This window comes from Nothobranchius furzeri, chromosome 14 (genome assembly GCF_043380555.1).
Source record: "Nothobranchius furzeri strain GRZ-AD chromosome 14, NfurGRZ-RIMD1, whole genome shotgun sequence".
Taxonomy (NCBI): Eukaryota; Metazoa; Chordata; class Actinopteri; order Cyprinodontiformes; family Nothobranchiidae; genus Nothobranchius; species Nothobranchius furzeri.
Window position 1 is genome coordinate 20,246,905 of NC_091754.1, and position 24,857 is coordinate 20,271,761.

A 24,857-nucleotide genomic window follows, 5' to 3' on the forward strand; every position below is an offset into this window, starting at 1 on the left:
GTCACATGTAGTTTCTCAGTGAATCATTCAGCTGTGTGGGCAAAAGTTGGAGGAATAAAGAATCACATAACTCACCCTCAGAATTGCACCATATAATACAATTTATGACGACGAAGAGGAGTTTAAGAAGCGGTGCCCTCCACATTGTGGCTGGTCCGTCCAGCTCCGCGGTGCAGATGGTGGAGCTGCAGGGCTGAGATGCTGCTGCTACTTTCCTCTGTTTTTCTTGGCCCGCTAGTTGATGAAAAGAGGGCGTGTACAAAGGCCAGGACTGCCACGCCCCCCTCACCAATCCAGCCTCGACCCACTGGATAAATCCCTCTGGCTCCGGAAGCTGCATAATGCCATGCAGGTTCGAGCTGTCCCTCAGTGCCAGTGATTTTACACTCTCAGCGGGCTACTGTGCTTATTATTTTGCCCCACGCCTGGGAACCAAAAGAGCGTCTATAGTGAAAGGACGCACTGAGTTGCGTAAACAAATAGGTAAATGAGGATTTTAACAACTATATTGCCATTTTAAGTAATAATCTAACTCACATTTTTATTAGCCGGACACCTAATTTCCATAGTTAATGTTAAATCACCTCAAAGAAGTTCGACTGAGCCAGAATTTGTCAAGTGGTGCTCGCTGCAGAACCACAAAGGTGGAGCTGCACCAGAAGGTGGAGCTGCACCAGGGTCAGCCCCGTCCATTCCATCAGAGTCAGTACAATTCCTTCAAGTTGTCAGACTTGATAGCATTCTGGAACCAAAGAGGGTTTTATAGCTAAAAAATACAAGATTGAGGACGGAGGTGAGAAGTTAACTGAACAGTTTTTGTAAAGGTTCCATATAATTAAAAATCTAACTTTTGGAACTTTTTATCATGTTATATTGTCATTTCCTCATAAGAAACACGCCAAAGCCATTTTTGGCCTCATTCATGCATTTTCCTCCCATCTCAGCTTCAATTTGGTCTCCTCCCCTGAAGTGGGTCTGGTCTTGGTTCTCAAATCTGGATATTCTGTGAATTTTCTGACAAATTATTTCTGAAATGACTTCTACTGAGACACCGCCAATAAACCATACATCCCATCTCCAAAGACACACTGGATAGGACAATTACATGTAACGCCACTCACTTCATATCAGATGTGGTGGGGTAGAGGCTATGGAGGCAGGTTTGCGTGTAGTTTTGCGCAGGTTCGACTCCCAGTGGCAGAAATCTTAGGTAGATTACAACCCCTTTTCTTAATTTCTAGCTACACTTGCCAGTACTGTTTACAACAATTTACTGGTATACCGTTTACAATATAATGACTAATGTGTTTATTTATTTATTCGTTTATTTAGCCATTGTGAGTCCATTTGTGAGCAGAGTTTCAACTAAAATGCTGTTTAGGAACGACCAAATTCAAAGAACTTTTAGAGACATAAATATTTTGCTGAAAATAAACATTACAACTAAAATATAAACAAATTCAATGTTTCAGCTGGCTAAATAGATTGATGCCGACCCCACCGAGAATCGAACCAGAATCTGCTGAGGGGGAAGCAAAATTTACTTCATATTATCTTACCACTGCACTACCAGAGCACATATAACAATCACCCATGCTGTTGCATCATATTATTGTTAGAACGGCTGTGGGCAGATATCTGCTAAAAGAAATCGTTTCATTTCAAGATGTATTCAGGCTTTGTCATGTAGCAAGTTATATTTATCTTGTTTAATTGGAGCATAGAACATAGCATTAACATTTGTAAAGTAGTAACAGCCATAATTCATGTGGGTCAGGTTAGTTTGCGATGAAGTTGGAAAACAAAAACGGAAGTCAGTGGGCTAGGCTGAGTTTGCGTGAATGGGCGGGGCTGACCCTGGTGCAGCTCCACCTTATGGTGCAGCTCCGCCTTTGTGGTTCTGCAGCGAGCTCGAATTTGTTATCCATATGTGTTCATTAGCATTTGGCGCCATCGTGCGGCCGAGTGACGGTACTACACACACCTTCCAATTCGAGGTTTAAGCGCTCGAAGCCCCCAACGCGCATGCGCAGGTGGAAACGTAAGTTTTTATCAACAATTCCTTTTTACGAAAGTCGAGATTAAAACAGTACCTGTCCAGTTTGCCTTAGAGTTTTTCTGATATGTAATTTATTATTATTTTCATTTTATTAATGTCAAAATCCAGTTTCCTGCAAGGGGCTGCTGACTGCTCTCCTAGCAACCGGGAAACAAAAAGCTTTTTTCTGTTTTTAGATCCAGCTTTGGATGGGAAGTAACTAAAGCTAGCAAGGCATTTCTGCGGATACCATGACGGTTCAACAAAGAAAGACAGAAAATTTTATAGAAGTGGGGGTATGTAAACACGATCAGTCTTCATCTGATAGAATATTTCTCAGTTTTGCAGCGGTAATGTCTTCTACACTAACATTTTCATCATAACTTTAGTTATGTCATCCAACAATGTCATATTTATACATTTGTTTTAGTTTCCTCTCAGGAATCACGTGGTTGGTTAATTTCCTGACAGCATTTAGTTCAATTTCTCAAGTATTTGATACTTTGTCTAAACACTCTAAATTTAAGGGAGTGTTTTTGTTGGTTTGATTTAAAAATATCAACTTAGAAAGAAATCTTTTTGATTTGGTTTAATTTAAAAATGGCTACTGTCACTCAACAAGTATCAGGAGCCCTGGGAAAAAAAAGGGTATATCTAACGTCTAATATTTTTATCTGAGTATATCTTCAAAGAAAATAAAAAAGGCAAGAACTAGAAACATTCATAAGAAATTACTTGTATATACATGAAACAAATAATTTAAAAAGGCATTAAAATGGTAACGTCTGCAACAAAATGACTTAAAAAGTGACTTAACTTCTCAATTGTTTTCTTAGTTGATATCAGTTTATATAAACCAAAGTTTCACAGACCTAAATGTGTGATTTACGTCTTTATTCAATACACTTGCAGTGTTCTCTAGTGTAAATCAATGCCTTATGACTAATTTAAAAAAAATACGATGCTATTGTTCTGAAATGCAGAAAACAGCAGGGTTGCTCATTATTATTAATGATATGCACACAACTGGCTTCTGATCGAGTGACCGAATGCATTCAGCCATGTTGCTAAGTCACTATCACAAACACACTCTCGCTCCTTGCTGCAAAAATTGTTTTAAAAGCCTTCCTGTGGGCAGGCGAGGCAGTGGATGCAAATTTACGGTGTGGATTTTCAAAACCTAGCATTTCGTCATCTATTTTCTATCAGAAGCTAACAGGAGATAGGTGTAGGAGAACGTTTTCATGTTCAGCCTGTATGAAAAACTCAGAGTGACCAATTATAATCAGAAATTATGATTAAAAATGTTTGTTCAGTCAACCACACCTGAGCTTTTCACAAGAGATGCTCCATACACAAAATAAATCAGATTTATTACAACAAAGGTTGTCCTTCTTTTGTCTCCAGCATGCAAAGAGTATTCAGATGTCACCTGGGAATCCTGAAACCTGTGCTGTGGAGAATTTAGCAAACACACTGCAGTCCAGAATAGCTGAACAGTCAAGTTTGATCTGCATGCTGAAGGACCGAGCAGATAAAACGCTTCTACAATATCAAGCCCAGCTGAAGATCAACGCAAACCTCGAAAAACACGCAGCCAACTACCAAGAAAAACTAGACAGAGAGCAAAAGAAAAGATCATCAGATTTGGTTTCCAGCAATAAAGCAATGATTTCTTTAATAGAGGAGCACAAAAACCAGAATGTCCAATTAAAGGTGGAATATGAACGGCTGCAGTTAGAAACTGATTCTCAGTTTTCTCAAAAACTGCAGGAGAAAGAATCATTAGTTCAAAAACGTACAGAAGACATCGAGCTGCTGAAAGAGAAACTTACAAAGAGCGAAAACGAATACAGGTAAAGGGTTGAATCTTGCTTCCATCGTAAAAAAACCCCACAATATCAGTCTTATCTTTCTCATTTTGTTAGTGATGTTCATACACTAATATTTAAGGGGGAAATTAGCTGAATCTGAGTCTAAACTCAAAGAAAAAGTTGCTCAGCATCAAGCCAAGGAAGCATCACTACTCATCAAGTTCAGCGAAGCTCAACAACAACAAAGAGAAGCTGTGGAAACTTGTGAAGGTCTGTAGAATAAGTGGGTGTACGTACTTCCCATTACAGCAAACACGTCATTGAACGTGCAGCAATTCTTTCTCATCAACAGATTTGAAGCTGAAACTTGAAAAGACTAAAGAGCAACGTGCCTTGGAGGAAATCGGCATGAGAGAAAGAATAAAAAACCTCATAGAAGAAAATGAGAGATAATTGAAGATTTCAACGGAGAGGGGAGAATTGCTACAGGTAAAGGAATTTTACAAACACAACTATCGGACATCCCTAATTTATGTTAATGCCAACATCGGCCAGCACTGGCATTAAAATGTAGTGTCGGAAATGATCGGTATTGGTTTTCTTTTTTTTTATGACACAAACTTTACGCACCATCTACATATTACAAACTCTGTAGAGAAGAACGGAGCTGGAGCACGCTGATCAGTAAAAGAATTAGATGCAAGTAAAGGTAACTAATGTCTTCGTCCGAGTTTATATATCAAACACTTTAGCTACTTCAGAAGGTGCAACCAGAAGTTATGCAGTAGGGAGTGACTGGGCCTTTCCACCAGTTATGGATCTGTCGAGTGACGTCCGCCACACATAACACGCAGCACTTAGCCGCCATTATAGTCATTGGGTGCATTCTGGATGTATTCCAGAAGCTCTGCTAAATTTATGCTTCAAGTTCATTTTTTAAACGCTACGCATACAGAAAGTGAGGTTCAGAGGTTTATATCGGGCCAGAAATGAAAGCCGTGTAAAACATCCTGAAAATTTCAAAATAAAAGACACGTACAGATTTCCAGTTGCTTGATTAGTGAACACAAGTAGGCTTATGTCATATGAAACTTTGTGGACGAAGTAAACAGAACAGAAAATAAACCAGGCCTTTGTAGATACGTGGTGCCGTCTTTGTCTATGCGTGTTATCACGTGAACCGCCAAAATCATGCATGGTCTTGCAATTCTCCAGTGATTGTGGGACTTTACTGACAGGGGCGTGTCCAGGGAGTGGCCTGGGGTAGCACATGCCACCCTTAGAATCTGATTGGCCACCCTACTAAGTTCCAGTTTAAATTGACTTTACATTGTCAACAAAAGGCTTGAGTTGTAAACTCCAAAAATAGTGTGTGGTAGCATGCACCTTTAACATTGTCTTCCAGCCCAGACCTACAGAACGTTTCTGTACTATTAATATTGTTTATTATTTTTTTCATATTCACATAAATAGTATTTAGAGTCCCACTCAACTCCAGTTGTTGGCAATAATGCAACAAGAAGTGACTTGCTAACCACCACAAAACTAGAAGATGAATGGAAAAAAAAAATGGTGATTGTGCAATGTGAAACTCCAAAATTCACTAGAAAGTAAATAAATAAATAAACAAACGATTTGTGTAAATAAATAAATAAGCAAAACCATTGGTGCCACCCATGCATAAACAAGTGCCCCACATGGGCCACCCCATTTTAAAAGTCCTGGACACGGCTCTGTTTACTGATTCAGCTTGTGTTATCAATTCAAGTTAAAAATGCTCCTGGATGGAAGGGAGTTTACAGGTAAAATGTGCCTGTTACGTTATACACAACTTACCCATACAGTGGCTGGGGTAAGACCATGTCGGTACATCGGATATCAGTAAAAAAAAGCTGATACCGATACGTACACACGTGTGTGTGTGTGTGTGTGTGTATGTGTGTGTGTGTGTGTGTGTGTGTGTGTGTGTGTGTGTGTGTGTGTGTGTGTGTGTGTGTGTGTGTGTGTGTGTGTGTGTGTGTGTGTGTGTGTGCGCGCGCGTACATTAACTGCAGGACAAACATGAGGAGATCCACGAGCTGGAGACAAAGTGGGAACAGGAGAAGGATGCTCGCAGCAAAGCCAAGGACAGGTACATTTCACATTTCTCTAGAATGGGGAATTCCCCAACCAGCAGGGGGCAGTGTTTCTCACCAAGTGAACAAAACCTACTTTCCTCAGGTTTGAGCTGGAGGCCGAAGCAGTAATTGCAGATGTGAGAGTGAAATCTCTCCAGGCTGCTCTCAACGAATCCCTTAGTCAGATTAAAAACATAACAGCGGTAGGTTTCAACCCTCAGTGTTTAAAATAGTGGAATTTCATTAGTGAATCATTTAAAGCTAACAACGTTATTATTTTTGTCTCTTTTTACAGGAGTTCGGTGCTTTCAGAGAACATAGTGCTTATCTCATTAAACGAGAGAAGGACTTAAATAAAATATACTTCAAAATGAAAAAGTAAACTTAAGTGTTATAAATGCTTTTCTTTCTATTATTAAACTCTCATAAACATCAATAAAATCTGAAAAAGGCTTTGTTTGTTAATGTTTTTATTTTATCTTTAATTTTCTGCGGAAATGGAACCGCAACACACAAATATGGTGTGACATACTGCACAAATGACCTTCAGCTTCTCATGTGCACACTCTTCTGCTGGGTTCTAATCCTTTAGAGCAGGGGCGTCAAACATGCGGCCCGTGGGCCGGATCCGGCCTGCAAGCGGGTTAAATCCGGCCCACGGGATGGTTGTGTAAACTTTATTTTCATACTTTACAATGTAGAGTGAAAATAAACATATCTTTGTGAGCAAGTTTTCTGTGTAACGAGTATAAATAAAACAAAGCTGCGCTAAAGGCTCACACAAGAACTTGAATCCGATCCTGAAGTTGGCCGCCACTCAGGATGTGACTTCTGATACTGATGTGCTGGTGAAAGCTAAAAGATGTTAAGTAAAATGAGTCAAATATACTTTACGTGCTGCACGAAACTGATCTTGCCATGTGATCTGTAAGCTCTTTGAATCACTAAGGATTTTTTTTATTATGTATTGATTTTTTATTTTTTTCAAATTTTCAAGTACACTTCAGGTGTTGTACTTGTACTACACTGTCCTCAGGCTCCAGCTTTGTTTCATATTGAGTGTATTAAAACAAAGAACACAATCTGAAGTTTTTTTGTTTTTTTTTACCGGTCCGGCCCACTTGGGACTAGATTTCCCTCAATGTGGCCCCTGAGCTAAAATGAGTTTGACACCCCTGCTTTACAGGGACTACCTCAGCTCAGGCTATATGCACATTTTGGATCATTGTCATTGGAACAAGGGTAATGGGGTGAATTTTTCCAAACTATCGTTAAGAGCAACATTCCACTGTGTCAGAAAGTCTCCTTTAATTACTCCTGGCCTGGAGCTCTGCAGTACAAAGCCTCTTCATCTTGAGCGCAGCAGGCGGACCACTCCATGAATTCTCTGCCAGTCTGCACAGGACCGAGACCTTCTCCGAGCCGTACCAGGAGGAGATCGCCCAGAGGTCACCTCGGCTAGTGGATGGTCAAATCATGGTCATTTTTCATCATCGCTGCAAGTTTCTGTCATTTATATCCTGAAAAAAGAGTTCACATGCCTTTTACCTATACTGGGTTAAGTCATTTAAATTCTGTTGTTAGAGATCTGATTGCATATTTTGCACATTTGACTTGTCATGCTTGGTATAAAAGAATAAGTGTGACATTTTAAAACCTTTTAACCCTCAGGCAAAACTGTTTAGGTATTCCAGAGTCTGTGGGAGGAAACCAAAGGTGACCAGGTCTTTGCCATTTTGGCCTCTGAACTTTAAACCCCGAGCATAAAGCACTTCTGCTGCCAGCTTAATACTTAAAACATTCTAAATCCTGCTTTATTGTTATAGTTCGGAAACCAAAAGTTGACAATTTGTGTATTTAAAAAGACATAACTAGCCGCACCCTCACATCTGTAACTAAAAGTTGAGAAAAAGGCAAATTATAGAGCATGATGCCTGTAATTTTGTGTTTTTTATGTGTTAAACCCTGGTAAAGTTGCACAGCTGTTGCATTTACAGTTTTTATGATACCACTAAACAAAGACTCACTATATTGTTTTACTCATGGAAACTAGCAGTGATCCCTTGCCCTCGGGCGGCAGCAGGAGTCTTGGCACAACACCATTGGATCTGTCTCTTTATGAAGGAGGAGTGAGCATCTCTGACTTCTCATCTCTTTCCAGACTGACAGTCAGTGTACTAACCAAAGTCTGCGGTTCACTAGAAGCTGAAGAATGTTTGAAAGTGTTTGATTTGGGGTTTTTAAGATTCGTTTACCTCCTACTATCACTTTGATTGGATGCTGAAAGCCTCCTGTGGTGTTTTAAGTTGATTCATTTGGGATCTTTGTGATTATTTTCTTTTTTCCTCAGGGGTAAGGATGTTCCCATTTTTTGCATCATTACTTTTGATAGCATCACTTTCCAGAACTTTGGCCCAAAACTTGGATGAAGAAGGAAAAACACACAGGAGATCCAGGCTCAAGGCAGTGGCCACAAGCATCCATGATGGGCAAGGTGAGAAAGAATCCGTTATACTCCAATTCCACTGCTTTACTGTGTAAAACTTTGAGTTTGTTGGTCATTATAACGAGTCTTGACCTTTACACTCACAGCCATCCTGGATGAGGACTGCAGTTTGGAGCTCTCCTTCCTATTGGACAGTTCTGAAAGTGCAAAAGACAACTACGAGCACCAAAAGCGGTTTGCTATGGACATTGTGGACAGACTCCGAGGTGCACGGCTGCCCTCCGGCCGCAGCCTGAGCTCCAGGGTGGCTCTGCTGCAGTACAGCAGCCATGTCATCAAAGAGCAAACGTTCAAAGACTGGAAGGGAGCAGAGAACTTCAAGAACCGGATCACACCTGTAACCTATATTGGACATGGCACCTACACCACCTACGCCATCACCAACATCACTCAGATCTACCAGGACGAATCCAGACCCGGCAGCATCAGAGTGGTGCTTTTGCTCACAGATGGCGTTTCCCACCCGAGGAACCCGGACATGTTTTCTGCAGTCGCTGATGCCAAGAACCAGGACATCAAGTTCTTCATAGTGGGCATCACCCGGTTAGCCAAAGAGCCGGCGAATGTAGCCGAGCTCCGCCTCCTCGCCAGCTCCCCCGTGACCCGCTTTCTCCACAACCTACAGGACGAAGGCGTAGTTGAAAAGATCTTCAGTGAAGTGGTGAGATTACAACCGTGTCTGCAGAAAAAAAGTGATGCATTTCATTTGAATGGGTGTCTCCTCTGATATTACACATGGACAGACTTGCTCAGGTATTCATGTGGCGATGAAGTCATGACAATGGAACCAATCATCTGATAGATCTGGATTTAAGCTTTTATCAACAGCTATCAAAATCCAACCATTCTGCCTGAACTAAACCAACAAGATTATTTGTGATGAACCTTCTAAGAACAAGTCTTTAGTCCCTGTATCTCACTGAAGCATGGACTGAATTCATCTGGAAACAAAATGGTTGAGATTCCTAAAAACATGGAGATGTTTGGCTAAAAAGTTAAACATGTTTATCCACTGATTTTACATTTAAGTTCAGATCTTGTTTCTTCTAATAAACAAAAATGGAAAAGAAGAAACAATTTTATTATTTTTTCTTGGTGTTGACATAAAAAAATGTATTAACACAGTTTACCAAACTTTGTTTATTCAATTTATTAAAAAAAACTCGAAATATTTCAATAACTGATGTATTTGCAATAAAACACCTGATGCTGATATCTCTCACCCATTTTTTTTTTTTTGGCAGACAGCCTTATCTGATGAAGGGGTAAGCACAAGTGCAGTTATTTGCTCATTGATGGTTGACATTTGTTGCATAATTATTAAGTGTTTGCTGCTTTTGAAGTGTCCTCTGGCTCAGAGATGTGCTTGTGAGAGAGGAGAACGAGGAGCCATCGGTCCTGCGGTGAGTGTCTAGCCTCTAATGTTTCACAAGACACCGTGTGTACTTTGAAGTCACAGTTATGGCTTTGGAAAGTTATTTTATTTTTATTTTTTGCAGAATATTAGAAATTAAATTATTGTTGCATAAAAAACCGACACCTATTTATATTCTGAAATGAAATCTAAAGAGACAAGAACAGACGTAGCACATTTAGGGTCCCTAAATGTCACAAATGATCCTGTGGTGACTGGAGTAAACCATGATTTGTTAAATTATGGTCAAACTTTCATGCAGATGATAACAGCAAACAAACAGCTGTGTGACCAGGTGTCTTCACCTCAGAGATTCTTCAGATTCTTACTCTCAGATGGAGGGGTTCACTTAATTGCTCTCGTTAGCTTAATGGCCTCAGACTAGACTACGGAGAGAAGCTGATGAATGGCATCCAGGTGCAACTCAGAACAGTGACTGGTGTCAACTAGAGGCCTCGTGTCTCCTTGTTTTAATTGTCAAGCAGCGCTATCAGATGTCAGGCTGCTGGCGTCTTCACTCAGCCTGTCTGCAACATCGTTTAGAGAAAACAACACTTTCACTTTCCAAGTTGAAAGGATGTTTTGTTAATGCTATTTTAGGGCTTTCTCACAGTAAAACTAAACAGTCAAACAAAGAAACTGATGACATCTTAACCAAGATTCGGTTTCTCTCCCCAGGGGAAAAAGGGTCGTCCCGGTGAAGATGGAGCTCCGGGGCAGAAAGGGCAAAAGGTGCGTGTCTTTGATGGACAAACGAGCTAGAAGAATCCAGTTCCAGATCAATACTTCCTTAATGACTCACTCCTAAATTCTTTAGGTTCTTTTAGATTTTCCTTTGGTCCGTAATTACCTGTCAGGTGGGTCATAATACATCTGATTATAGGTAAATATTAGTTTTTACATGTCAGTCAAGTGTCATACGGACGTTTTACATGCAATGGATGGATGGATGGATAGATGGGTGGGTGGGTGGTTTATTGGATGGATGATAGACGAATCTGTAACGTCCAGAAAGGGTCATTTTTCATCTACAGTTTGGCCTCTTCAGTATTCAGTCATCTACAGACATAATTCCACTATCGGAGTGGAGTTTCTATTCTGTCTCCTAAAGCCCAGAAGATTCTGCACTGCGTGTTGACATTTCAGGAGGACAAGATTGTCAGCCTGTGTTCCCAAAACAAAAGCTTTCTTTTCCAGGTCACAACAAATGGATGGATGGATGGATGGATGGATGGATGGATGGATGGATGGATGATGAATGAATTAATGGATGTTTAGATGGTTTATTGGATGAATGAATGATTGATGAAGGATGGATGGATGGTTGGATGTATTTATGATGGATGGATGGATGGATGACTAGATGATGGAAGAATGGATGGATGATTGATGAATACATTAACCCTTTGATGCATAATGGTCACTACAGAGGACAGGTACTTAAAATTGTTATTTTTTTATTTTTGCTATTAAGCACAGCTGTTGAAGACTTTATTTCATTTGAACCCCTCCATTTGTACTTCAGTAAGTCAAGCCAACATATTTCATGTTCAGATTGCACACTGTCCACTGAGGTAATAAATTATTTGTAAATTACATTTTACAAAAAATATGTAAATATGAAATTTGTTTCATTCACACCTAAAGATGAATGAAAAATTTGTTTAAAAAAATCATAGTTGAAGATTTCATAATTCATGCATCAAAGGGTTAATGAATGGATGGATGGATGCATGGATGATTCATGAATAGATTAATGGATGGATGGATGGATGGATGGATGGATGGATGGATGGATGGATGAATAGATGATGGAAGAGTGGATGGATGATTGATGAATACAATAATGGATAAATGATTGATGGATGAATGGATGGATGTATGGATGGATGAATGGATAGATGATTAATGAATAGATTAATGGATGGATGGATGGATGGATGGTAGATGGTTGGATGGCTGGTTGGATGGAGTCATAAAAAAGATATAATCAAGAAAAAACTTCTTGGGCACCTTTGCTGCCGTGCGTCGCCCTCTGCTGGTCATTAGAGTGAATGCATCTAAAGCAGTGTTTTTTAATTTAGTGTATGAAAACTGCAAGAATGTAGAACTTTTTATTGAGATTTTATTTCATGATTATATTTTTGTTTTTGTCCTTCACTTGTCCTCCAGGACAGTTTCTTATTCATTCAGTTTCTGCTCAAAGTTTATTTTGTCATTTTTTAAAAACCTGTTTACATCTCCAAACTCATTAGATAAATTTTGATGACCTGATGTAATGTTTCCTCTCAGGGTGAAGCAGGGTTGAGTGGAATACCTGGACGAGAGGGCTCGGAGGTAATTATTCATGTCAAAAATAAATCGATGTTCATTGCCGTATTCTTGTTCATTTATATAATGTCTTGATTTTTTTTTCTTTGCAGGGGAAACCAGGGTACAACGGAGAGAAGGTAGTAATGAGAACTATTTTATTTTTATTTTTAACAACAATGTTAAACCTGTACTTTCTGCACAGGGTGAAAGGGGTGAGTGTGGCACTCCAGGAGTCAAAGGAGACAGGGTAAGGCAGATGAAGTCATGGTGAATACATCATTTTCATAATTTCAACGTTTTTGATTTCTCACCCTTTCCTGTGTGTACTTCAGGGTCCTGAAGGTCCAGCTGGGACAAAAGGAACAAGAGGACTGCAGGTTGGTAGTTTTTATTCTTCAAATAATAAAAAAATGAATTACTCTCAAGCATTTTGTTCAAATCCTACAGAAATATCATTCAACACACTCTCACACACACACACCTCCTTTATTAATAACTGTATGATCCTTCTGCCTAGGGGTTACCAGGACCTCATGGAGACGTCGGAGCAGAGGGCCCCCAGGGGAAGCAGGTCAGCCTGCCTTTTGACAACTTCTACTCACCTCATCACTCACATCTGCTGTGACCTTTACATTTCCTTTTACGATGAGTTCGAACAAGAGGGTGGAGCAACTCCGTCATGGTGTAACCCTGCAGCAACATATCTGAGTCTTTAAACATCCATGTGTGAGGATTTGGCAAGGAGCCAAAGTCTCACTGGAATTATTACTGTTAGAAACTCTCATGACAGTTTCTCTTATGGCCTGCGATCTGTAAACACACGCTAACAAAGAGCCTGCAGCCTTGTCCGCACCTTAAACAAGACTGTAAATAACATGAGAAGTCTGTGTGCAGTGTTGTCCTGCATAGACCCGTAACTATCACTTGTAAAGGTTAACAGGAGTGTTGGTGGTCCCAGTGCAGCTTGTCAAAGGTGTAAATTGACATTTTTTCCAAATCATGCTTTTACTTTTTGGATTTTGGGATTATGTGCCTCTTTAATTTACAGCTGGCATCCTCACTGCCCTGTGTTGGGAGGACAGGTGATGAATCAGAGCAGATTTTAAAGGTGGAACCTAATTTAGAACTAAAGCTAAATTCTCAACGTGACTAGACATTTACTAGCAGCATGAAAATACTTGTGTTTTTTTAAAGGGATACTAGGAAATTTTGGCTGGGTTTTTGCACACCTTAATGTGCTGGAATGTCTCCTAAGCTGTCGTTAATTTCTGCAGGAGCGATGCATCACTGAATCAAACAAATCAGCTGTTTTCATGATATAAAACATGCAGGAAATGTGCTGGAAGCAGACTCTATTGCCAGGCATGTCAGCTCCACTTTAAGTCCAACAGGGACTGCACTGGTACTCTGAAGTTGCAAGTGCAGTATTCTGGCCACAGAGGGCGGTGGGGGTCTGAGTGACTTTTTATTAACCATATATTTTACATACTGGCTCAAGAAAATGATTTCAAAATATGAAAAATTTGCATAGCATGCCTTTAAAATATCTGAGCTTATACCCCATACAGAAAACTATTTTATTGGTCGTTTGGTCTGTTTGTAGTGCCATGGTTGCTTGGATTACCCTTGTTGGTGATTGTGGGTGTAGCCTCAGCTTAGCAGGATTTTTTTTCTGTCGGTTTGTTTTTGGTGTTTTTGTTGGGATGTAGAAACTCTGCTATCTTATTTGCTATTTTGTAAGTAAATACATTTGTATTTGGGGTGACAGGGTGAAAGAGGCCCAGCTGGTCCTCCGGGAATCCAGGGAGAGACAGGAATTGGACTTCCTGGACCAAAAGTGAGTTATCTTATGCATTGTTTCACAAATAAATTACTGTTTCTTTGTGTTTAGTTAAGATAAGTTCCTTTCTGAAGCACTACTGATAAACTGTTGAACCATGAGCAGGGTAACATGGGATTCCAGGGTCGACCGGGTCCTCCTGGTCCTCCCGGAGTGGGTGAACCTGGTCCTTCTGTAAGTTATGAAACATCAAAGTCTGATCTATTATATGTTGCTAGATCTGGAACTGGCCGGGTTTACCTTCACACATTGCTGTTGTTGACAGGGACCTCAAGGACAGCAAGGTGTTCAAGGGGAAAAGGGACCCCAGGGAGAGGGGTTTCCTGGACCAAAGGTCAGTTCAGCCGTAAATCACTGAAAAGCTAAAGAAAGGGATTTTGTTTTCTGTGTTAGATGATTCAAATTCAGACATAACACAAGGAGGAAAGTCCATGAGGTTGGGTGTTAGATTTTAAAATGCAAAGAGCGCCCAACATAGTTAAACATGAGGCTCTCTGACAAACAGTAACTCCTTAAAAGATGAGGGAGTGTGTACCAGGTTGGTTGCGGCTTTCTAGGTGTGTGAGGCGAGCAGAAAGAAAGACTAAAACACAAAAATGACACAAGTTAGGATAAAAAGGAATAAACAATAAACAATAGTGCAGAAATGGAGCAAAGGCTGTTATAAAACCACAACAGCGGTGGCATGTTTCAACAAAAACATGTCAAACATTAGACCAGCAAAAAATTACATTTTCTGCAGAAATCCCTCACATGAATGAAAATTTGTTACTTAGAAATTCAGCCAAATATTTTTTTTCACCTTTCACCAGCTGCTTCCTGTGACCATTCATAATATCCAAACCCACTGACCTAATTTTTTCCAAATCCCTTGGTATAAAGCAGGTCTCCTTTACCTTTGAACCTTAACTGAACCTTCTCGTCAGTTTGTTGTCAGGCTGTCAAAATAAGCCTCTGTTCAAGCTCACTGACTCACAATGCAGGTGTTCACCTCAGTGTCAGTGTAGATCCAGGCAAGCCTGTAAACATGTTGCTTCCCTCAAGCTGTAACATGAAACACAGAGTTCTTAAATAGAAGTATTCAACAATAAATAAATAAATATATATATATATATATATATATATATATATATATATATATATATATATATATATATATATATATATATATATATATAGTGTTTTAGTTAAAGACAGAGAGAATATTTACCGAAATGAGCAGGAAAAATACTTTGATTTTCCAACCGACCTGGAATTCATGCCTGATAGAAACTTCAAAATCTTGCAAGATTAATAAATACCACAAAGTTAAAGAACTGCCATCTATCGATCTTTGTGTTATCATTCTCAACAAGTCGACATGTTCATTCTACACACTCGCTTGTTGCAGAACACTGTTAAACATTCTGTGGTCATTCAGGCGGATGAGGTTTAGCTCAAGTGGTGAGATTACCCTGATTTTGTTTCTCAGGGGGACCGAGGGCTCCTTGGGCTGAGAGGACCAAGAGGACAGCAGGGTGTTGGCATCAAAGGAGAAAAGGTGGGTTGTAAATGTATTCAAGTGCAACGCCTAAACAACAAAGGGCCCTCATGAAAATCAAGGGAAGCATAAAGTCCTCTGGGCTACAATTACAAAGACTCAAGATGTGGGCAAGAAGACGCAGATGTTTATTACATTCAGGTTACTGTGAGAAAGCTAAATAAGTTGCTCAGTCAACCAGTCGACCAGTCCAGAAGTCGACGTCTCCTCCAGCGTCTCGACCTGCCGCGGCTCTGCCTCCGGTCACCGCCGGTCCTGCCCTCGCCAGGCGCGAGCCTCCCAGAGCCTGTCACGTCTCCTCCTCTGCCCCAGACGCAGGGCCCCCAGAGCCCGTCACCGTCTCCTCCTCTGCCCCAGACGCAGGGCCCCCAGAGCCCGTCACCGTCTCCTCCTCTGTCCCGGACGCAGGCCCCCGGACTCTACTGGTCCCTGCCTCCTCTCCACCGGTCCCTCGGTTCCTCTCGGCCCTCTTTCCTGATCCCCCTCCTCCCGCCCTGCTCTGTGTTCCTGTGGGCGTCTGGAATTTGCCCTTTTTTTTTGGGGGGGGGGGGGTGTACTGTCACACCCTGTCCTGTCTCCCCATTCTGTTCAGTCATGTGTCTCTGTTAATTGCTCCCACCTGCCTCTCGTTTTCCAATCACCCAAGCTCCCAGCCCTCATATATTTAAACCCTCTCAGTTCTGTGTCTTTTGTTGGTTCATTGTTTCCATGTCCAGCGTGCTTTATATTAAAACCCTTCTAAAACCGTTCCTGTCTGCCTGCTTCACCCGCATATGAATCCTTGCCTCCGCTCACCTCGCCCACACGCCGTGACACCTGCAGAAAAACAAATACCAGCAAAAATGTTTTAAACCTAAGAGAAACTAGAAGTAAATTGTAATTTTTCACCATTTTGTAAATGCATTTGGATAATGAAGCAAGTCATACAGATTGTATAAATAACAATGTTTTACTTCCAGGGTGAATTTGGACCTCTAGGGCATCCTGGACCTACTGGACCAGTAGGGGTAGGCATTCAGGGAGAAAAGGTCAGCAGAACATTCTTAATAATACAACTTTAATAATGTCACACATAAAAACTACAAGAATGAGCGTTGCATTTATAAAACCTTTGATGAATCTAATTTTGCAGGGGGTCGAAGGACCCAGGGGTCCACCAGGGGTCAGAGGACTTCCAGGAGAAGGTTTACCTGGACCTAAGGTTTGTTAAAACATGATTATGTTTAACCGACACGGACTTGTAATTTTCCTAGTAGTATACTTTTCTTATTAAATAAGGGACAAAAAATAGCGTCAGCCTGAGGAAGTTTGCGGCCGCAAACGAAAGGTAGCGGGAAAACAGGTAAACAAAACTGCTCTGTGTTTTTAAAAAGAACTACAGCATGGAATGAGGGACAAAAACATTAGAAAATTAAAGAAAAAAACAAGATCATTTTAAAATACGTTAAATGTATTTTTATTGTTGCTGGAATGTGTGATATCTTGAACCAACACACCAGGAATAAAGTAACTGCTGATTTTATTTTTCAACTAATTAGATTGGTAATGGTACAGCAAAGTACTCATGTCATACAACGTATAATAAGAAGGAGAACATTCTAAGATTAAATTCAAAATGTTGAAAATTGAAGGAAAAATTATTGTAAAAAGAGTCTAAAATAAACACCTTATAATATTGCTTTGCTAATATTGCTATTTACATGCACTAGCTGAGTTTTTTGTGTGCTGCGACATAAAATCTTTTTTCTCTTTTTATACATATTGGATTAATTCCCAAATGTTCCCAATCTAATTCACTTTGATTCTGAACCAACTGGATCAATCACAGTATTAAACACAAAGAATATCCTCTTAAATAGGACCAACGTCAAGTTAAAATAGTTATTTTAGGAAAAAATATAAGAAATATTTGTTTTAATGCTACTTGTATTTTAGGGAGATCAAGGGTTACCAGGAGAGCAGGGAGCTACTGGAGAACGGGGTATTGGTGAACCTGGTTCAAAGGTAGGACAAATCCTTTTTTTAAAGGTGTGGAACACTCGTTTAATTAGGACATTTGTAGTGGTCTCTACCAGGAATGAATGCCTTGTAAGTCGTACTTGGGAGAGAAAAAAAACACAATTGCTCCATTTCCAGGAACTAGAAGTCACATCACAGCTGAGCTTCAGATGGCAGCCTTTGGAGTCTTATTTCCTGATATTTGGACATCTCGCACCAGATTAGATAACAGCAACGCAGCTCTACCACTGAATTGCAACATTGATGTTTTATCTCCACTAATAGCACAAGTTAGAAGGAGTTTTGCCATGTGGTGAAGTTGCTATGCTAACAGTTAGCTTCTAAAGCCGAGACGTTCTCTGCTGTTTCCTGGATGCTAAATCAACAACAGCCTTCCCTGTTGTGAGTCAAGAGGGGTGTTTCCATAACTGTTAAACCCACGCACCGGCGGCATTACAAAGCTCCAAAGCTACAATAGCTTGCAACCTTACCAGCTAAGCTATTAGCATGTGAGGCTAGTCTATTAGCACAAGATGCTAACGGCGATTTATGTGTATGTTTATTTATTTGGCAGACGCTTTTATCCAAAGCGACTTACAATTTATAACCTATATGGCATGTTGTGATCTGTGGGGGAAACCGGAGGAAACCCACGCATGCATGGGGAGAACACGCAACTCACGCAGAAAGGCCGCAGCCGAGTTTCGAACCTGAAATCTTCGTGCTGCGACGCAACAGTGCTAATAACTGCGCCACCATGCAGGCCACAGCCAAGAAATGAGTGTCTGATTGTTCGTTGGCAGCACAGGATTTCCCTGTAACGTGCATTTATTGGATTGTAAGTCTTGACGAATTTTATTCTGAAGGGTGAACGTAGAACTCCAGGGCCACAGGGCAACCAGGGGCAGCCAGGACAGTCCATATCAGGTCCAAAGGTCCATTTATTTAACTCCATAACTTAACATTTAGCACAAGCTATCAACTGTCACCACATGTATAAACTCAGGGCACACCTCATATGGGTGGATTTTCATGCTTAGGTGCACTTTACTAACCTGAAATGCACATAGACAGAGACATCAGAATGGAATAGTCTCTTTGAACTGCTGCTTCTCAATGATGGTAAACGGGACACAGAGCTCCACTAGCTGTCTCGCACCCCACTGCCACCTTGTGGAGAACCCCGGTATTGCGCAGCACACTTTCCTATTATTATTTTATTACTTTTACTAGAATACAACACTAAATATTTCAACAAAATTATGTGACCACACTTTGTGGGCGTCACAGTGACGGTATTATGTAGATCTGTCAGGCCTTTCCAATCCAAGCGTTTCACAGTCTATGTTCTATCGAAAGCTAATGCATTATTTTCATGTACAGCCTGCATGAACAACTCATAATGACCAATTATAATCAGAAATAAGATTTAGAAAAAATGGTTTTTCAGTGTTTCACACCTTTAAGGTTGCAAGTGACCCACGTGAATGTGATAACTGTGCTTTGTGATGATTTGAATTCCCATCTGTGATCTCAGGGAGAACCTGGAGCATCAGGATTGGGTGGTCTGCCCGGTCTTCCCGGAGATGATGGAGCTCCAGGACAGAAAGTAAAGTGTTTTATGTCATGGCCACGCTGTAGAAAACTTCCTATTTCCAACCTAGTTCATCAGAACTTGAAATTTTCCAACATCTACAATCTTAAGTAAGTAATATTATTTATAAAACTCATTGTTTTCCTCTTATAGGGGGAGCCTGGATTACCGGGTTTGAGGGGTCCAGAGGGAGCACAAGGAATTGGCATTCAAGGAGAAAAGGTGTTTTAAATTCTGTTTCTGTGCAACAGCATCATCCATGTTTCATAACATGCTCAGATCATGTTTGTGGTTCTTTCTCTCAGGGTGACCAGGGTCTAAGAGGTATACGTGGTCTTCACGGGCCTTCTGGAATCCCAGGACCATCTGGACCAAAAGTAAGAAAACCTTATTGGTGCAGTGGTGATGAAGAAAGAACTCTTGTTCCTTTTTGTTGTGCATTACTGTCATAAAGCTGCTATTATTTAAGATTTATGACACACTCATTTAGAATTTGAACACAGCCAAGAAATGAGTGTTTGATTGTTCGTTGGCAGCACAGGATTTCCCTGAAACGTGCATTTACTGGATTGTAAGTCTTGCCGACTTTTATTCTGAAGGGTGAACGTGGAATTCCAGGGCCACAGGGCAACCAGGGGCAGCCAGGACGGTCCGTATCAGGTCCAAAGGTAAATAAATTAAACTTCACTGTCTGCTGATGATAACACTGGCAGGTGTCCAAGAGCTGTCAAATGGATGTGATGTAATACATCAAGAGAAGAAGAGAGAAGCCGGCACAAGTCATCAGTTTTTTTTCTTGTTTTCAGGGTGATGTTGGTCCTGTTGGTCCTCCAGGCCCCATTGGAGAAACAGGTCTGGGGATACCTGGACCAAAGGTTAATGCCTCTTTTGTCTTAATGTTTTTCTAGATTAGTTATAAAACATATTTGCCACTTATGGTTTTATTTTTCTTTTGCAGGGTGATCGAGGTCTGCCAGGTTTGCCAGGTCCACTTGGCCCAAAAGGTGAAGGCAGCCAAGGCCCTGTGGTTTGTATCATCATTTTAAATAAATGATGTACTTTTTAAACAAATAAGGATAACTTATTAAAAAAACTATAATGTTAATATCAAAATATATATTTTTTATCTGTTTTTAGGGTCCTCCCGGTATGCCGGGGTTGCCAGGTGAACCCGGCCTAGAGGGAGTGGGAATTCCTGGTCCTAAGGTTTGTTTTTACCATGTTTTCAGATCGATCAGTTCATTGATCTTTCTAATGTAGATACAAGTGTCACTGAATTGATTATTTTATGTCTGTTTCAGGGGGATGTGGGCTTTAGGGGACCACCCGGTTTGCCTGGTCCCCCTGGTGAAGGCGTACAAGGACCTTCGGTAGATCTAATGATCCCAGAATATTTCTTTAACAGCAGAAAGCTGAGTTAGGCCTGGTGCATTCAGGGCAAATATTAAAGTATAAAATCAAAGAACATTTTAAAGTGAAGTTACAATGAATGTTTAGTTTTCCTAAACAAAACATTTAATTGTATAAAGTATTAGACGCTGTTCTGTGAATACCAAAGTTTCATTTATAAGCTTATTATACTATTATTAATGTGTTATAAGGGCAATATTGGGAGACCAGGTCCTCCTGGTCCATCTGGACCTCCAGGACAAGGTATTCAAGGTCCAAAGGTAAATCAGTGTTTTTGAGAAGCAGATTTTATGTCATGGATTTCTACATTTTTCACATTAAAACTACATGAGACTATTTCAAATCTAATCTCAGGGTGATCCAGGATCTCAAGGTATGACTGGGCCCAGAGGATCTCAAGGAGAAGGACTTCCTGGACCAAAGGTGGTGAATTTACAAGAGTTTTTCAAACAGTTTGTCTGTTTTTCAGTTATTCATTTCTTAGTATTTGTTTTATGTGGGCAGGGGGACCGTGGGTTACAGGGTGAAAGAGGGATGAAAGGTACTAAAGGAGACATGGGAGATGCTGGAGTCCCTGGAGAAATGGTAATAAAACACAACTTAAAAGGGTGGGCATGGGGAAGTGTAATAAGTATCCCAGTATTTCAATATCTATACATTTTAACATAATGAGATCAACACAATCACATTTTGCAGGGGAAAGCAGGAACTAAAGGAGAACCGGGCCTCACTGTGAGTTTTCCCACTCAAACTGTTCACCTGACAAAAAAAGAAATGTGATTAATTCAAAACTTGTTGTTTTTGTCACATTTTAGAAAGAAGACGTTATCAAGATGATCAAAGAAATCTGTGGTAAAACTGCAAAATGTATTTTCTATGCACACAAATTAGAAAATAGCATTTGTATTATAAAACATTCGAGGTCCGATCAGAGGATTTGGGCTAGTGTCACAAAATATCACAAATATCCCTGATAATGTATCAAGAGATGATTCTTAATATCCATTTATGTTATGTATATTTTATAATAATATTAAATACTAATGCTGTTAAGAGATGGCTAAACTTTGTCATTCATTTAGATGAGTTGGTCCATTGCATGTCCAATGAGAACAAGCAGTTAAGCTGATTATTGTTTTATCAACAGATCTTTCTTCAAAAACCTTGTTAATCCATCTATTTTCTTGATAAAATTATGCAACAAGACCGTCTTGGATCCTTATTTAATAAGCCAAATGAAGAGCAACGTTGTCTATTTTAATTGTATTTCATCTTTTTCAGGATGTGGCATCAAGTGCAAAGAAAGGCCGATGGAGCTCGTGTTTGTCATCGACAGCTCGGAGAGCGTGGGCCCTGAAAACTTTGGGATCATCAAGGACTTTGTCACAAGGCTGGTGGACCGAACCACCGTCGGACGCAACGCCACAAGAATCGGACTGGTTCTCTACAGCCTGGATGTCCATTTAGAGTTCAACCTGACTCGCTACGTGAGCAAGGAGGACGTAAAGCAAGCTATCAGGAAAATGCCCTACATGGGGGAGGGCACTTACACGGGGACTGCTATAAGAAAGGCGACTCAGGGGGCCTTCTTCAGCGCCCGACCCGGAGTTAGAAAAGTCGCCATTGTCATCACTGATGGACAGACGGACAAACGAGAACCTGTGAAGCTTGACATGGCAGTGAGGGAGGCTCATGCTGCCAACATTGAGATGTATGCTTTAGGAATAGTTAACTCCTCAGATCCTACACAGGCGGAGTTCCTGAGAGAAATCAACCTCATTGCTTCTGACCCTGACAGCGAACACATGTTCCTAATTGATGACTTCAACACTCTGCCAGGTGAAACTCTCTCTCTGGTGTCAGAAAGTGCATCATAAAGTGTAAAAAATAAACATCTTTCTTTATTGTTTTCTCAGCACTGGAGTCTAAACTCGTCAGTCAGTTCTGTGAAGATGAAAATGGCGCCCTCATATACAATCACATCCCAACTGGACCCTGGAATGGCAACAGCGGGCTTGGGTTTAATAGAATCAATGGGATTGGCAACAATGGCTACGACAATAATGGTTATAGATTTGAAAACAATGAACACGGAAATGGCAATCGAGAGGAGATTGAAGACAAGAGACAAACCAACACCAGAGGCCGAGGAGACACGTTCACACTGCCCATCAGTGCTGATCCTCTACCAATTCAGGTCTTTGCAGAAAAACCACAGTTTATGCTTTCAGTCTTTAGACGATTCTTACAATAAATAACTTTTATTCTGCTGTATGACTTTAGGTGGTGGAAGATGATGATGGTGAGGATTTAGACATAAAAACATTGTCATCACCTGTGAGGGAAAGCTCCGCCTCCAGTGAAGCAGTCATCCCAGCATCATCATCATCACTTGGCTTGGATTCATCTCCAAACTCTCATCCACCTGGCATAAGTCCACACCTGCCTAAAGGTAAGGACTAGGGATGTAAATCACTAGTTTGATCTCGATACAGTAATATACTGATCCAGTGGTTTGCCAATATCTAAAATTCAGTCACAATACCATTTAGATTTGATTTGAATTCAAGTTCCTGTATCGTGCTATTTTACTCCTTTCAGAGCAAGAACAGGCACGTTATATGATCAAATATTCCCATTGACATTATTGAGATGTCTTTATTTATTAAATATGTGATTTTAGGAGCCATTCGTTCAATCTGGGAATAAGACACTTGGATTTGACGAAACCCCGCTTCCCCCACAATAGTACACAGCTGCACACCAGGAAAACACAGATTCACACTGTCATGTCCCATTCAGAGATGGACACCACCTCCTCCTCAGACAGTTTATGGTCAGAGGGCCACACACACACACACACACACACACACCTCTTGAATGGAGAAAAGGCAGCTGGGATGGTGTCCCTGTCAGTCCCTGACACTCACACACAAACTCACCACCCTAGCCTATCCATCAGTTGGTTTTAAAGCTGCAATATCATTGCTGGACAACAAATTAGCTTAAAAAATTGTTTTGGCTTGAGAGTGTTTTATTTTTGCGTTGCATAAATAATATCCACCACATACATTAAGGAATGATAAGCTATTAACCTGCATTTTATATTCTGTTTATATTCTGTTGCGATAAATGCATCTTTGAACATCTTAGGTGTGTTCTTGCTGTGCCGTATCTCTAATTCCATGCTGTAGTTCTTTTTTAAAACACAGAGCAGTTTTGTTTACTTGTCTTCCCGCCAAGTTTCGTTTGCGGCTGCAAACTTCCTCAGGCTGAAGCCTGACCAGCTTGCATCTTGTCAAGTTCCTTTTTTTTCTCCTCCAGAGCTCCCTCCTATGGATCCACGTTGTGAACTCACCATAGACCAGGGCACCTGCAGAAACTACGTCATCCGCTGGTACTATGACAAGCAGGCCAATGCCTGTGCCCAGTTTTGGTACGGAGGCTGTAATGGAAACAACAACCGTTATGAAACTGAAGATGAATGCAAGACCACTTGTGTTGTTTCCAGAATAAGTGAGCATTTTAATGTCTTGTTTTGATGAGAGCAATTCTAATTCTTTCCATTTTAATTCACATTGTATTTTTTTTCTAAACATCAAACTTTCTTTTACATTTCAGCTGGATGACAAAACAAGTGAGAAGGCGGATTAATCCACAATTTCCTAATTTCTAGTTATTTTTTCATGTGTTTAGTAGTTTTCATGCACTTGTTTATAATCTTTGTCCAAAGACACAAGCATTTCTTAAAATTCTAATACATTTTAACTTTTTGCTTTGAAGAAAAAAAACTGTTTTATGTTCATCTCATTTAATAATGCTTCATGAACCAGGATTAATTATTTTCTGGGAATTTAACTGCTCTGAAAGTAAAGGAACTTTAGAAATTGTGGTAATTTTTGAGATGAAGATCAAACAACTCTGAGCAACATCCTTTACATTTCTGAGTAGGTGTGATATTTGTTTTTAACTGTGTTGATATAATTTTGTAACTGTTAGTTTTAGTGATTTTGTGTATAGTTGTCTCATATTTTTAGGGTAAATGCTGGCAGCTGTAGCTATTGTAAGCTGCTTTCAGGGATCTGCAACGAGAAGGGCAGATGAGTTGTTGAAATGTTATTTGTTTTTATACCTAAATAAATATTTTTGTATGTTTTGGTATCAAATAAACTTCAAATGATATCCGTCTGTCTTGTATATATTTACTGGAAACACTGAAAACACCATCGCTTGTGTAGCAGGAGATAAATATGTGTTTCCCTTATATAATACC

General features: G+C 40.3%; 3 protein-coding genes across 7 annotated transcripts in view; 2 read left to right on the top strand and 1 right to left on the bottom strand.

Moving 5' to 3' along the window:
- lrp2a (low density lipoprotein receptor-related protein 2a) overlaps positions 1–340 on the bottom strand; it is a 65,243-nt gene extending 64,903 nt beyond the window's left edge. For 3 of the 5 annotated variants that reach the window (XR_011516190.1, XM_015966531.3, XM_070543966.1), the window contains exon 1: positions 76–340. Coding sequence is in view for 3 of the 5 variants with exons in the window: in XM_015966531.3 (XP_015822017.2) it covers positions 76–340 (265 nt within the window). In the remaining 2 variants the exon portion in view is untranslated. The remainder of the gene's footprint in view (positions 1–75) is intronic. The other 2 variants (XM_054746951.2, XM_070543965.1) reach the window with 2 other exon arrangements.
- A 1,842-nt stretch (positions 341–2,182) lies between these two features.
- On the top strand, positions 2,183–6,667 carry zgc:172182 (coiled-coil domain-containing protein 89). The gene is given in 7 exon segments (XM_015966307.3): positions 2,183–2,334; positions 3,446–3,894; positions 3,992–4,122; positions 4,205–4,341; positions 5,907–5,983; positions 6,073–6,172; positions 6,265–6,667. Coding segments are annotated over 7 exon segments (1,026 nt in total). The 5' UTR covers positions 2,183–2,289; the 3' UTR covers positions 6,352–6,667.
- Positions 6,668–7,624: 957 nt separating this feature from the next.
- On the top strand, positions 7,625–24,766 carry col28a2a (collagen, type XXVIII, alpha 2a). The gene is made up of 35 exons (XM_054746953.2): positions 7,625–8,463; positions 8,562–9,136; positions 9,720–9,740; positions 9,819–9,878; positions 10,568–10,621; positions 12,182–12,226; positions 12,313–12,339; positions 12,405–12,449; positions 12,535–12,579; positions 12,720–12,773; positions 13,971–14,039; positions 14,148–14,216; positions 14,308–14,376; positions 15,514–15,582; positions 16,542–16,610; positions 16,715–16,783; positions 17,518–17,586; positions 19,118–19,189; positions 19,328–19,396; positions 19,480–19,551; positions 19,774–19,842; positions 19,981–20,049; positions 20,133–20,201; positions 20,312–20,380; positions 20,476–20,544; positions 20,776–20,844; positions 20,939–21,007; positions 21,089–21,169; positions 21,281–21,316; positions 21,400–21,436; positions 21,866–22,423; positions 22,501–22,781; positions 22,868–23,036; positions 23,909–24,100; positions 24,206–24,766. The coding sequence occupies exons 1-35, from the start codon at positions 8,328–8,330 to the stop codon at positions 24,211–24,213; spliced, it is 3,603 nt and encodes a 1,200-aa protein (XP_054602928.1). The 5' UTR covers positions 7,625–8,327; the 3' UTR covers positions 24,214–24,766.
- The last annotated feature ends 91 nt before the right edge of the window (positions 24,767–24,857 follow it).

Excerpts from the sequence above, each read along its gene's own strand:
- col28a2a (XM_054746953.2), top strand. The coding sequence starts at position 8,328 with ATGTTCCCATTTTTTGCATCATTACTTTTGATAGCATCACTTTCCAGA. Across the intron at positions 12,340-12,404 it reads CAGGGTACAACGGAGAGAAG|GGTGAAAGGGGTGAGTGTGG; the intron begins GTAGTAATGAGA and ends CTTTCTGCACAG. Across the intron at positions 20,202-20,311 it reads AAGGCAGCCAAGGCCCTGTG|GGTCCTCCCGGTATGCCGGG; the intron begins GTTTGTATCATC and ends ATCTGTTTTTAG.